Genomic DNA, 13306 nt, shown 5'->3' on the forward strand with positions numbered 1-13306 from the left:
AGCGAATGTTGGGGTGCGAACAAAGACATCAATAACAAATGCTGAGGAATATGCAATATTAACAAGGAGATGAGAGAGAGCACTTGGTCGCCAATCTTGTTCTTCTGAAGAACTTAATTTTCGGAATTGTTACTAATAAAGATTAAGAACATTGTATTACTTATTTATCCTTTTTTTTTTTTTTTTTTTTAAATACTTGCTGCGGTAAAGGCTCACAGGTGATCTGACTTGGCATGGGAGCCAGATTACACCGCCCCAACATAGGAGGCAGGTCTGGGTCAGATGTGGCGTCAAGTTGGCACTGCTGGATAGCAAGTGATATGTGAGCCACGCCTGCCAATGATGTCACGGTTTAAATGAAGGCACTGACTGTGGTTTGGTTCATGCGGCCCAGATCTGTACCTCACTATTCTGATGCCTTTTCGGCAAACAACCCATAAAACTAAAGAATGCCCATTGAGTTGACGACAAACCAACCGTGTCCTTGCTCTCATTGGCCATCCCTCAACAGACACTGTTTCTGGTGTTCTCATTGGCTCTAGCTTATGACCTAGCTATGCCACATGATGTCAAAATTCGCCAACATTTTGAATAGCTCACATTTTGAGAAATAGGCAGATGAAACTTTACTTTGCGCTGCAATTTCACATGCGTTTGTACATTTTCCATATTTTGTCCTCTTTAAAGCAAACACTGAATGAGTGAATGAAGATTTATTTAATTTCACTTTTATGTGACTCACCTGGCATATATTTATTCTCTATAGCATGCAGAAGCTGTGCCTCATCCACATGGGAACAAAGGGCGTGAGCAACCCGGTTGTTTCCCAATGCACATATGGCCGAATACAATCTGAGGGTATGGTAGTGAAACTTTAATAAATCTCTCCTCTCCGTCAGTTCCAAGACATCCAGTGACCTGAATGACACACACAGACTGAATGAGAAGCGGAAGAGCAGGGGATTGCATCAAAGTACACATGAGGTGCATTCCACCTGTTCTCTTCAGGTATGTGCAGGGACAAAAACTGCAATGGTTCATTACATTGGACCGACCAGCCATGTCGGTCATTCACTCGGTGTACCGAAACCTGTGGAGATAACTGTTAGTATGTACATGCGCACGCAGAACTTTGGATACAATGGAAACAGAGTAACAACCACCATTACCTTGGGATAGTGATTGGGAAGACGGCTCCATAATACACGAGTGAGAAACTGGACATGCAGCCGGGGAGGACATTGGGGGACTGAATTCTTCCTCTCACTCAAAAATAAACCAGCTGACAAAGGCATCACATTCTAAGAGGGAACAGAAATATCATGTCAATATCATGTGTCACTAACAACTAAGTCTTTTGAGGTTTTATTTTTTTATTCCTGTTGTTGAACATTTCTTTATCTAGGTGAGGCAATTGAGACCAGATTCTCATGCGCAATGTCGAACTGGCTGCATAGAGCAGAGTAGCGCGAAGCAAAATAATATGAAATACAAATACATATCACTGGCGTCGGGCCAAAACCTCAGAAGTCACTTTTTGGTCAATTTAATATTTTTTAAAAAATCTATACTATTGGTTAGTCCACACGCGTGGGTGTTATTTTTACACATTGCCCAATCAAAGTGTTGAAAATGGCTTGCTCTCTGAACATACTTTTTTGGGGGGTGTCTCCTGAAAAGTGACTGTTTTTGGAGGTACATGGTTTTGGGCCGACGCCAGTGCTATACAAAAAAAATGTATTTACATAATTCATTACATTACATCATTGCGCGTCGTGAACAAAAGAAGAAAAGTAAAAAGATGTCATTTTTGATCAATGGTTTTTTTTGGCAGAGTGGTTTCATCTCCCAATAAATAAATCAGCTATATTGGGGCCTCCCCGTTATGGGTGGACGATATATATTGTCATTGATATTATCAATGTTGCTTTCACGATGTGCAATTTTACCTTATCGAGTATTTTTACTGCTTTGAAAAGGAAAGACGAATGAGTCTGTTGCGGAATTGTTGTTTTGGATAATAGATTGATGGATGTCTATCACAACAAAAGACATGAATATGTTTGAAGGGCCTAATAAAGTCTGCCATTTTGGTTTGAAGATGCCAACTCCTGGTTGGGAATTTGCCCAAATGAGCACCAATCAAAAGTCGGTACCTTAATTAAGCAAATGGGCCACACTAAAATGTCTTTTTTGCTTTTGTCATATAATGTGGGTGGAGCACGACCTCAAAAGTTCATTTGAAAGTTTGAAAGAGCATGGTGACTATTGCTTAGAGTTTTATTACTTTTGTGTTCACTATAGCAACAGGTATGTAGTCATCTCACCTTAATTTGCCCCAGTTCAAACTGGAAGACATTGGGGCTTGTAGCCTTGGCAAAGACAGCGGGGAAGAGTTTTGTACTGGGCTCCACCTGAGATAGAACACTGATTAATCCTAATAGAATTTCACTTCTAACAATATTCATTCCATGTTATATTCAATTAAAAATGAAAATAATCAGCATGAATGACAGAGTCCTGGAAAGTTCTTTCATTACCTTCTGAGATACATACCTGGTAGTATGTGCTGAGCTCTTTGCCATTAGCGGTGAAGGACAGCAGTCCGTTCGCTGTGTCAACCAAACATCCAATCTCTAAACCATTGTTGCTCCTTCCTTCTGGACTGCTGCTCTCTCCAGCCCACACCATATAGCAGTTATTGCGCTTTATACTGAAAAAATTGACAGCATTGAGCATACAGTGAGTGCATTTATCGCATCATGCACATTTATGTCATATTAATTTGGGGCTTTTGCTTTAACTGGATAAATATATCGATGGATCTATCTATTGATGGATCTATCGATAGTTACTTAGTTGTTGGCCTCTGTTATCATCCTAGCACGAAGGGAGATTCCAAACATGGATACTCGCCCGGAGAGCCAAACCCTCCCATGTTGCGTAGTGCTAGGTAGCTTACAGGACAGAACACTTTTTACCAAAAGCCAAACGAACACAGTTGGGTTCTGCTGTTGGCCAGGGTATGATGAAGGATGCTAAAGGTTCACGTTTCAAACTAAAAAGGAAATACTTTCCAGAGGATGGCGTGGCGCTGAGTCAACAGGCCAGAGTACACTAGATATGTTTTCGAATAAGGTGCTTTGGAAAACCATATGGTGTAGGTAAAGCGCTATATTCATTTATTATTTTGATCAAATTAGACTTTTCATTTGTTGGACAGTGATGTGATAACCTATTTGCGTGGATTCGGAACTCATTTAGACTGAATAGCAAATGGGGATTTCGGTGCAAGTTCAAGCTATAATATATAACAGTTTTAATAAATAACAATTTTCCTGTTACCCAAAAAATGAATGTAACTGGGTGGTAAAGGTAAATTACATGTAAAAACATGATTATCTTCCCCTTTTGGTATATTCTTTCATGTTATTGTGAACTTCACTCACCTCTCATGAACTTTGCCTTTCTCATCTCCCAAAGTCACCGTTACAGTTTGGACCTTGTCCAACCCAAAGCCCGGTTCATACTGATGAAAATCAGAGGTGACCCAGCCCACCCACACACTGCTGGGCTCCTGGCCAGGGAAGATTCTTACAGAATATGAGTGCTATAGTAACAGACAAATGCAGAATTACAATGTTGTTTAGTTATTTTAGTTACTGTACATCTGACATCAAAAGATGAAAAGGGACAAAAGTTGAACGGTTCAGCGTTCTGTTCCAGCTACAGTGAACCCTCGTTGATTTGTAAACTCACCTCATCAACAAACTATTTGCTGAAAATCTTCATCTATTTGCCTTCTTTGTAACATGCAAGATGCCACTCAAATGTCCTGCACATTCTATGGTCCCATATTAGCAGACAATTTGCTAGCGTTGGCAACCGGCTGATCGCCGCCGGCTGGTTTGGCAGTAAACAGCATCATAATTTGACAGGCAGGTGATACTCCTTGATAACTTCTTGCCAGAGAAACCATGTTGGGAATCTTCTCAAGATGATGCAGGCAAGGGTGAGGATTGCTATTATCACTGGTGGGGAGTTAACAGCTAATCAATTGGTAATAGCTAGCTACTCAACAAAAAATACAATAAGTAGAGAACTAAAGATAAACTGTTGTTTGCGAGATATCTATTAAAATTGTATTTCAAATGAATTGTTATCCATTTATTTTCAAGGGTAATTTTGTAACATGATATTTAAGTGGTTTGGGATAACCTCTTCAATCAAAATACACCACAGCTTCCTTCACGTTGGCATTTTGCATACTGTACAGAACATGCATGATTTTATCCCTTCTTGATGTTTAAAGTTGTTGGAGAAGACAGAACACAGCAAGACTGAAATCTCCGAAAACCTGTAAGAGGGTGCCGGGTTCACCAATGTCATGATCCCAGCATGCATGATTTCACTCAGGTTTGCTGCAAGCTAAGTTTGGAAGCAAACAAAGTGTCGTTTTCAAACAGCCAAAATATCCTCCGTTGGTAGGGCTGCTCGATAATGTAAAAAATATTAATCACGATTATTTTGGTAATAATTGAAATTACGATTACTCAAACGATCATTCATTTTTGGGCATAAAACATGACAAAGTTTTAACGTAAAAAATATGAAGACAAATCAAATTCTTTGCAACACTATAATTATGAAAGTTCCTTTTCCATTATCCACTCTCATTCGCCGCAATCACTGTGTGAAGGCGCAAAATAACAAGCACCAATACTATCCTCCAAAGAATGTCTCAGCCAAAAAATCCAGAAACACTCCATGATACAACATGAATTAAACAACTAAAAGGGTGGAAATGTACTAATCAAATGGGGAAATGAACAGACCTCTTGTTACCAACGCAAAAAAAACATTTTTTTTTCAGTTTTCAAAAATTAAGGACTTGGTACAACCAATGTCTTGATCAATTGTCTCATTATGTCCTTACATAGGAGTATACTTTGATAATTTATCAATAAATGTTTGTGGAACGTGGGAGAAGAGCCACACAGGCACACGGAGAACATGCAAACTCCACACAGAAAGGTCAAGGAATCAGGGAGTCATTCGCACTCACGACCTCCGCGCTATGAGGCGGACATGCTAACCAGTCGACCACCGTGCCGCCCAGGAGAGAGTGAGAGTGAGAATATTTTTGCAAAATATTTATCTGGTCTTACAGTAGATGCTTGCATGAGTAACTCATATTCGTTCCTGTCGTCAACCATCACGTCTTCAGATAGACAGGCAGGGGTGGGATAGGAGTTGTCTGGTTTATTCTTCTTCAACAAAAACCTGGTATATTAAAAAAAAACAAAAAAAAAACAAGATTGTCAATGTTGACCACCCTTGATAGAGAGATAGAGAGAGAGAGACAAAGATAGAGAGAAAGAAAGAATGAAAGAGAGAGAGAGAAAGACAGGGAGAAATAGAGAGAGAGAGATGAAGAGAAAGAGAGAGGGAGAGAGAGAGACAGAGAGAAAGAAAGAGAGTGAGAGAAAGAGAGGGAGAAAGAGAGAGAGAGTTAGAGAGAAATAGAGAGAGAGATGAAGAGAAAGAGAGGGAGAAAGAGAAATATTAGAGAGAGAGAGAGATTAAGAGAAAGAGAGAGCAATAGAGCAATAGACAGAAAGTGTGAGAGAAAGAGAGAAAAATAGAGAGTGAGAGAGCGATAGAGAGAGAGAGAGCAATTGAGAAAGAGCGATGGAGAGAAAGAGAGAGATAGAAAGAGAGAAAGAGAAAGGGAGAGCAATAGAGAGAGAGACAGAGAGAAAGAGGGAGGGACAAAGAGAGCAGGACAAAGAGAAAGAGAGATAGAGAGAGATAAAGAGAAAGTGAGAGAAAGAGAAAGATGGAGCGAGATAAAAGATAGAGAGAAAGAGATAGAGAAAGATCAATAGAAAGAAAGATAGAGAGAAAGAGAAAGAGCACTGGAGAGATAGAGCAATAGAGAAATAGAGCAATAGAGAGAGAGAAAGAGAGAGAGCAATAGAGAGATTGAGCGATAGAGTGAGAGAGAAAGAGGGAGGGAGAAAGAGAGAGAGCAGGAGAAAGAGAAAGAGATAGAGAGTGAGATAAAGAGAGAAAGAAAGAGCAATAGAGAGAGAAAAGGATAGAGAGAAAGAGACTGAGAAAAAGACAGAGAGATAGAGAGATAGAGAGAAAGAGAAAGAAAGCGATAGAGAGATAGAGCGAAAGAAATAAAGAAAAAGAGACAGAGAGAGAGAGCGAGATAAACATGGAGAGAGAGAGAGAGAGAAAGAGAGTGAGTGAGATAGCTGTATAGATATATAAACATATTACCTTTGTTTGAGCTTGGATGTTTTCTCTTGGTTGTAATCTTTGTGGTTGTTGAATTCACCTCTGTCTGGACCACTTGGACCATTGTGGCCATGAGCTGTTTTCACAAGGACCTCAAAGTCTGTTTCAAAGTCTTCTAGCTCCTAGACACAAACACACAAAATGTGACACATATTCTCAAGCAATGAATGAATACATTTATGAGAATATTTTTGCTTGATATGATCTTACTGCCTTCAGCGACAAGAGACTGCCATTAGACGGAGGCCGGGAGAAGGATTCAGCACATTCAATGGGCATGCTCAGTCTGTAGAAAGTAATGTCAGTGTTGCTGTTCTGTGAACTAAATGACTTTTGTGTGACCTTCAGACAAGGACAAGAGTCCACTGTTCCATCAATTCTTGTCACCTTAAAAAAAGAGAGAGAGAGAATATTTACAATATTTTAGTTCCCTCTTGATTTGTTTGGACTGCATTGTCTTTTGGTGCCGTAATCCTGGCACTGAATTAAAAAAATGTCTAAAGAGAGACAAATTACGCTTTTTCCACAATTTAAAACAGTTCTCAGGTGTTTTGATAATATTTCAACTTAATAAATTGTGTGTGTCATGTGGCAATCATTTTTGACTCTTGGGGTAATTTGAAATGGTAGTTCTGTCATCTAAATGAGCCACGGCTCACTCCGCCTCATATACTGTTGGGCCAAAGCTGATTATGAATTTCAGTGCAACTCAGCCTATTTCCTGTAAGAGGACTCAAAAAAGGGAACTCCCTTTACCTCTATATGTTGGTGGTCAGGGGATACAGGTACAAACTGCGGCAGCCTTTTGCTAAGCCATATTGTGACATCGCGGTTCATGTTGACAGCAAAGGGTTCATAGCCTTCCTGCAGACCACATATGGTGAAGTATTTCAGGGTGCTGACATGTTTACCAAAGTTAATCCTCCCAGCCTGGCACACACCCAAACTGCACACAGGGATGAAACCTTAGGAAAGAAATATATGATTAGTATTCGGTGTCAATTATGTCCTGAAAACCACAACTCTCTAAAAAAAAAAAAAACAACAAAAAAACGGGGCAGAAACTCCGTGGGAAACTCAGAATTCTAGTGTGATACAACTTCAATTACTACAGTGCATATCTAATTGTGTAATGTTGCACATTCTCCTATATTGCCTGTGAAGGTCTCCCCTACTGGATTTGGGAAAAAAGGGGGACAACATTCTGTCAGAGTATCAGCTGCTACTGAAAATGACATTGGGGGCTAAGAACTCATAGGGTTATGTTTCATACATGTGCCTTTTGACAAATTCAATGTAGACCTTGCAGTCTTTTCGTCTTGGTGATCCACTCTGAGTTTTGTTGATTTTTCTTATATTTTGCTTTTTTGGCACATGGAGGAGTTGAGCAAGAAAAAGCCAGCATGGGCAGTCCTTGTTGAAGATTATGGACGCTCTTCTATGTCTTTCTTCAAGCGTGGGGATCCCAAGGATGTGGGTGGTCCATGGCTGTTCCCAGCTAGCCACAGCTGGACCAGTTTGTGGAAGTTGGTAGTCGGAAACGCTAACGGAAGCCGGTTTAAAATCATAGTCGGACCAGCCTATAGGCAATTATTATTTGGTTTGGCCAGACAAAATGGTGGATAAACGGACGGCGGAAGGGTATCCCGGCTATAGGCGGAAGGCGATAAACGGACTGGGAATTTTTAGTAAAATACCTTGCACTAATACCTGCCCAAAACAAGCAAGTTAACATTCCACGGGCAGCCAAACACTCCAGGGAATTAGGTACATGTGGAAAATGTGTACATCAATAGATTCTATTCTTTGATCAACAGCTGATTACATAATCCTTGTAAAAACTAAAACTAAAATAGTGTTTATTATGAGGCTACTGTTTGGTAAAGCTTCTGCATTGGCCATGGCAGTGAGTGGTATTGACCCTGTGATTCACTCTATGACGGGGTTCAAAATAGCCCTCAACAATAATATGGCTGAAGGCTGTTGTGCTTTTCTTCCAATTTATTGGTACATATAAAGATATAAAGTCCAAAAACAGTTCTTACATGTAAAAAAATTAAATAAAATGTTGCTGTTCTCTATTGGCTTCTTCTCTCCTGGCTCACACTACCCTAATGACAGAGGATGGCCACCTTTTAAACACCTAGGCCCCTCCCCTAAACCAATTAATTCCCAAAGTAACTGTTTTCTTCATCAAAACACACCCATATTACCAACAAAAGTATTCATAATTATAGAAAAATATAATCGTTCAACCAGTCATAACCCTGCGCCCTTAGACTGCTCAAAAACAACTAAACAATTATTTGACTTAAAAACCCGGGATTCCGTCATGACGTCACACGGCGACGCCCCACGCATGACGCTAAAAAACCTGGAAATAATGACGGTGCTCGGTAAATGATAGGCGGACAATGGAGAAAAGTTTGTGGAACACGAGACAATTGAAAATGTCCCGACGGCGGCCACACCCAGCGCGCCCAAGCCCACTGCGATGGCCAACCAACAAAATATATGCGGCAGACTGAATGGACCAACGGCTCGACGTACAGTTTTGCAAATGTGCGTATGGGATTAGGTTGGCGACACTGTTCTCCCCGCAGCACCTGACAGAGCCACTCCGTCACACAGTCCTTGTGAACTTGTTGGGGGAGAAGATGCATAGCGTTTTTGACCACCCACTTAGGGGTCAGGAGGTTGCTATAAGATTGTTGGGGCTATTAAAAAAAGACAAAGTATCCCTCACAATTTTTCCTATTAACGTCCGGAGAGCGGCTAGAACACAAGGCCCTGAGTGGTATGTTCAGGCTTAACCTCAATCCCGAGGATATGGATGAATTTAAATGTGGAATTCTCATTTTGCTGGCTATCCGCCTGAAGGAGCATGATAGAGAGAGAGTGACAGAGTGGGACTCTACATGCTTTTGTTACCCACCAGATCCACCTGCCACCAGAGAACCATGACCAACACGTCATCCTAATTCTATGTGGGACCCCGTCAGCGCTGAGCTCATAGAGCTGGGAGCTTCATTGTTCTCTCTGTCAGCTCCTGTTGTCCTTCGTCTCAGCTGGCTAAAATAAGGTAAACCTGCTCTCACTACTTGGAGTAAATACTGTCACTCTTACTGTCTTTGTTCATCCTCTTCTCTCACATGTGTTAATCTGAGTTTATTGATTTTTCTGACATCCCGTCCAATTTACAAAATGTAAGTGGTATTTTTTAGGAAGGATCATCCTCTTTCCTTGCCTCCTAATTGTCCTTATGACGGTGCCATTAATGTGCTCCAGGAAACGGCCTTACCCTCTTGTAAATAGTAAATGGGCTGTCACTTGTATAGCTTTGGCACTAAAAGAGCTTCGCGCTGCACCTCATTTACCTACTGATGATGCAGCATCAAGAGCAACCGGGGGTCCAGAATCTTACTTAGGATACTTCGACAATCACAACAGCCGGGGATCGAACCCACAACCTTTGGGTTGGGAGATGACCACTCTACCACTGATCCATACCGCCCCTTGTAAACGTTAGATCATCTCCAAATGGGAGCAAAATGTGATGCAAGTGTACGTCGTCATCTCCCGTTGTGGGTCTTATTTGTCTTGTTCCTTCCCACATCCCGTCTCCAATTTCTTGTTGAGGTAGACGCCTCCAATTTTGGAGTGGGAGTAGTACTTTCTCAAAGATATCTTGTTGACCTGAAGCTGCACCCCATTGTATTCTTGTCTCGTCACCTACCTGAGTCCAGCTGAAAGTAACTGTGATAAAGGCAACCATGAGTTACTGGCCATCGCTTTGACTCGGCAGTAGTGGAGGTGCTGGTTGAAGGATTTTGATCACCCATTCGTTGTCTGGAAAAACCACAAGAGTCTCTCCTATTTTCGCTCCAATCAGGCCTTAATTCCAGCCCAGCATGGTGGGATCTATTTGTCACCAGATTTGACTTCCCTTTACTTGCTCTCCTGGATCCAGCGACGATAAGTCAGATGCCCTCTGGCATCTCTGACTAACAGCCACTGACTATCATATTTGTGGCCCGCGTTCTCGGGGCGATCCAATGGGAGAAAAATAAGACAGTTTCACATGTACTTCGCCCCCTAGCAGCTGTAGGTCACCCAGACTTTCGATCCGAGGTTTTACAGGGAGCCCATAGATTGAAGATTGCTTGTTATCCAGGGTGAGCTAAACAGTGTCCTGTACTGTCATAATACATAATACAGGAAGATGACAGACCGTCTTTGTCTTCACTGTTTGCTGTACTTCATTCAGTCTCACTCTCTTTTTGGATTTTGGCTTATACTTGGATTTTTTTCCCCACCCCATTCTTTTTGCTTCTCTCAGTAAGTTGAGGCAATTTTTCTGCGATTACATGTAGCTCAGCTTTCGTGTTTTTTTTTCTTCCTACTTGATAGTACCTCTTTTATTCATCTTTTTTATACTTGTACTATATAATACTTTTTATATTCATTCGTAGCACATAATGTTTATTAGTCTTTTATCGTTGTATTTTAACATTAATCTCCCCACTCATTCATAGCACTTTGCTACCATTTTTTCAAGTACTCTATTACACATAAAGACTGAGTTAATTTTTAATGCTTCTTCAATCTGCGTTGGGGTCCGATCAGTCACTTATTGGTACGTTGTCTCCAATATTAAACTTTTTTTTGTTTTTTAAGATGCACATTCACCTACAAAAACTGGATATTTCCATTGAATTTGTTCTCATGTTCAAATCGTTTTAATAACCATGACATATGTGTTTGGTCAAGTATTAGTAGCACTGAAAACAGAGAACTGAAATTGAACAATGGAATGTTTGAGAACCCTGACGGTGAAATGTGTTACCAGTTAGACGTTTGAAAATTAGTGAGATACAGTATGTATGACACATGACTATAAAAAACACCAACCTTCACCAACATCAAAGTCTTTGAAAGCCAGTTCAGATCCAGAGTCATCAAGCAGTACTTCTCCATTAAGGGTAAACATCATGGTGTGTTCATTTAAGTCCACCATACAGCCAACGACATCCCCTGCCTGCCAGGCACGTCCAAAGTGCTCGTTGCCCTGGTGCCAGCGTTGAACCTGGAAAACATTAAATCCAACAAAGCTAACAATGGGATTGAAAATAGAACTCCATCAAGTCCAATCCATTTTACTGCTTATGTTTTGTAGACTTGGAGGAACCATCTAACAAACACAATGCTCTACATATACCTGTAGAGCATTCCAAATCTTTTTTTTTTTTTTACAAGATAATTTAAAAACTTTAACCACCATTAATGTGACCTAGAACCTCTACAAGTCAATTAAAAAAATAACACTTTTAGAGAGGGGAAGTAAAAAACAACTGAGATAATGTGGTTGCACCAAGTTGCACACTGGATGTCAGTCGGCCAACATGATGTAACCCAGGTAAACTAGCAGCTCAGTCCAAGCGAGCGCATCGGCAGTGCAGGTGCCATCAGGGGGGGAGGAGTGTGGGATCCAACGAAGGCTGTGATAACAGGGTTGTGTGTGTGTTTGAGTGTGTTATCATGAATGCGTATGCATGTCAGAGTGTCCACAGCTGGTACGCCTAGAACATCATCTGGTTGACTGAAAGGGAGTAACCAACGACTAAATCTGTGGGGAAAGCCTAAAAAGCATCACAAAAGAAGACTGCAAATGTTTTGGTGATGGCAATGGGTCGCAGGGTTGGTGCAATTGTTGCAAGACAAAAATTGTGAATACATATTCCATCCTATTCACTTAAATCTATATCATATCTATAAGTTCCAATCAGTTTACTTGTGTTATAATAATAATAATAATAATAATAATAATAATAATAATGGATGTCAAAATATCGGCAATATCATGATATCGCGATATGAACTCATTAAGGACGGGAGTGCATAACCGCGTTTCTACCACTAAAGCCGGGGGAATGTATACATCACTTTATTTTTTTTAATCCGATTCTCGGTCTCTTAGCCAATGAAATGCATCAGAATAGACATGTGACAGTGTCGTGAGTTGTCAGAGGATATCTGGAATTTTTTTGAGGAGTAATGGAGGCACAGTCGATCGCGGGAGCTCTGATACAAGTCACGGCAGTGATATAGATTACACGCTTGCGGACTTTAGAGCCGTGAGACCATCCAAACGTGATGTATGGTTAAGATGTATGTTCATAGGCAATAACGATTTCTACGTCTTTGTAAGAGGACACAGCATGGTAATTGCCACTCGATTTAAAAAAATTAAAAATAGTGCTTCACTTGCATCTTTGATTGAAACAGTAAAGATTGATAAACTCGGGTCTGTGTGAAAGCCACATGTCTAAGCTCTCAAATTTTGGGGGAATTATGTTTCTATCTGCTACAGGGCCTGAGATATTAATTATTTTGTACTTGGCGAAAATGTCTGGTTTTCTAGGGTGACTCCAAAGACGACCGTAGATTTTAGAGAGATGTCTCACGAGGGGCTTCAGGTTAAATTTGCCATGATATCGTCGGCGTCATGTCACGATATTAATAGCAGCTAATCTGTTTAAAAGCCTAAGTTGTTTTTCATTTGTGCAGTTCCAGCACCCTCTGGTGCTTATTTTATTAGTGCACTTTAATTTGATGCATGTTTTGTATAGAGGCATTTACATGCAACTGCTCATGTTTATTTTATTTTTATTAGTATTTCATGTTCTACAGAAACCATACACACACCCACACAACCAAATTAAAGTATTGGTCACATGAAGAAACTATGTTCTAACGAATAAAAGGTCCCATCAATCAAATATTTTTCAACATCTCCGTTAGGCCACTTCAGCCAAACGCTGAATTGTGAACTACATAGACCATGATACTTTGCACTGCTGAGCTGAGCCAATAAGAGCGCATGACTGGTCAAGCCTATTTCTTTGGGAATGCTATTAAGTACAAAAACAGAATATTGTGATGTGTTTTTTTTTTATTAGGGTTTTTTTTTCTTTTTTTTGTTGTTTTACAATATCAT

The 13306-nt window shown here is 40.4% G+C and overlaps 1 protein-coding gene across 3 annotated transcripts in view; it reads right to left on the reverse strand.

Annotated features, from left to right (window-relative positions):
- The window catches only part of ryr2a (ryanodine receptor 2a (cardiac)), a 139296-nt gene that overhangs the window by 84311 nt on the left and 41679 nt on the right, over positions 1-13306 (reverse strand). For all 3 annotated transcript variants that reach the window (XM_086016298.1, XM_086016297.1, XM_086016296.1), the window contains exons 28-38: positions 11221-11395; positions 7066-7274; positions 6520-6696; positions 6292-6431; positions 5169-5283; positions 3450-3610; positions 2557-2713; positions 2328-2414; positions 1170-1301; positions 996-1090; positions 743-918 (exon numbers count right to left, since the gene is read on the reverse strand). In XM_086016298.1, coding sequence (XP_085872424.1) covers positions 743-918; positions 996-1090; positions 1170-1301; positions 2328-2414; positions 2557-2713; positions 3450-3610; positions 5169-5283; positions 6292-6431; positions 6520-6696; positions 7066-7274; positions 11221-11395 — 1624 coding nt within the window. The remainder of the gene's footprint in view (positions 1-742; positions 919-995; positions 1091-1169; positions 1302-2327; positions 2415-2556; positions 2714-3449; positions 3611-5168; positions 5284-6291; positions 6432-6519; positions 6697-7065; positions 7275-11220; positions 11396-13306) is intronic.

Source organism: Filicampus tigris, chromosome 19 (genome assembly GCF_054856515.1).
Source record: "Filicampus tigris isolate MCC_2025a chromosome 19, RoL_Ftig_1.0, whole genome shotgun sequence".
Classification (NCBI taxonomy): Eukaryota; Metazoa; Chordata; class Actinopteri; order Syngnathiformes; family Syngnathidae; genus Filicampus; species Filicampus tigris.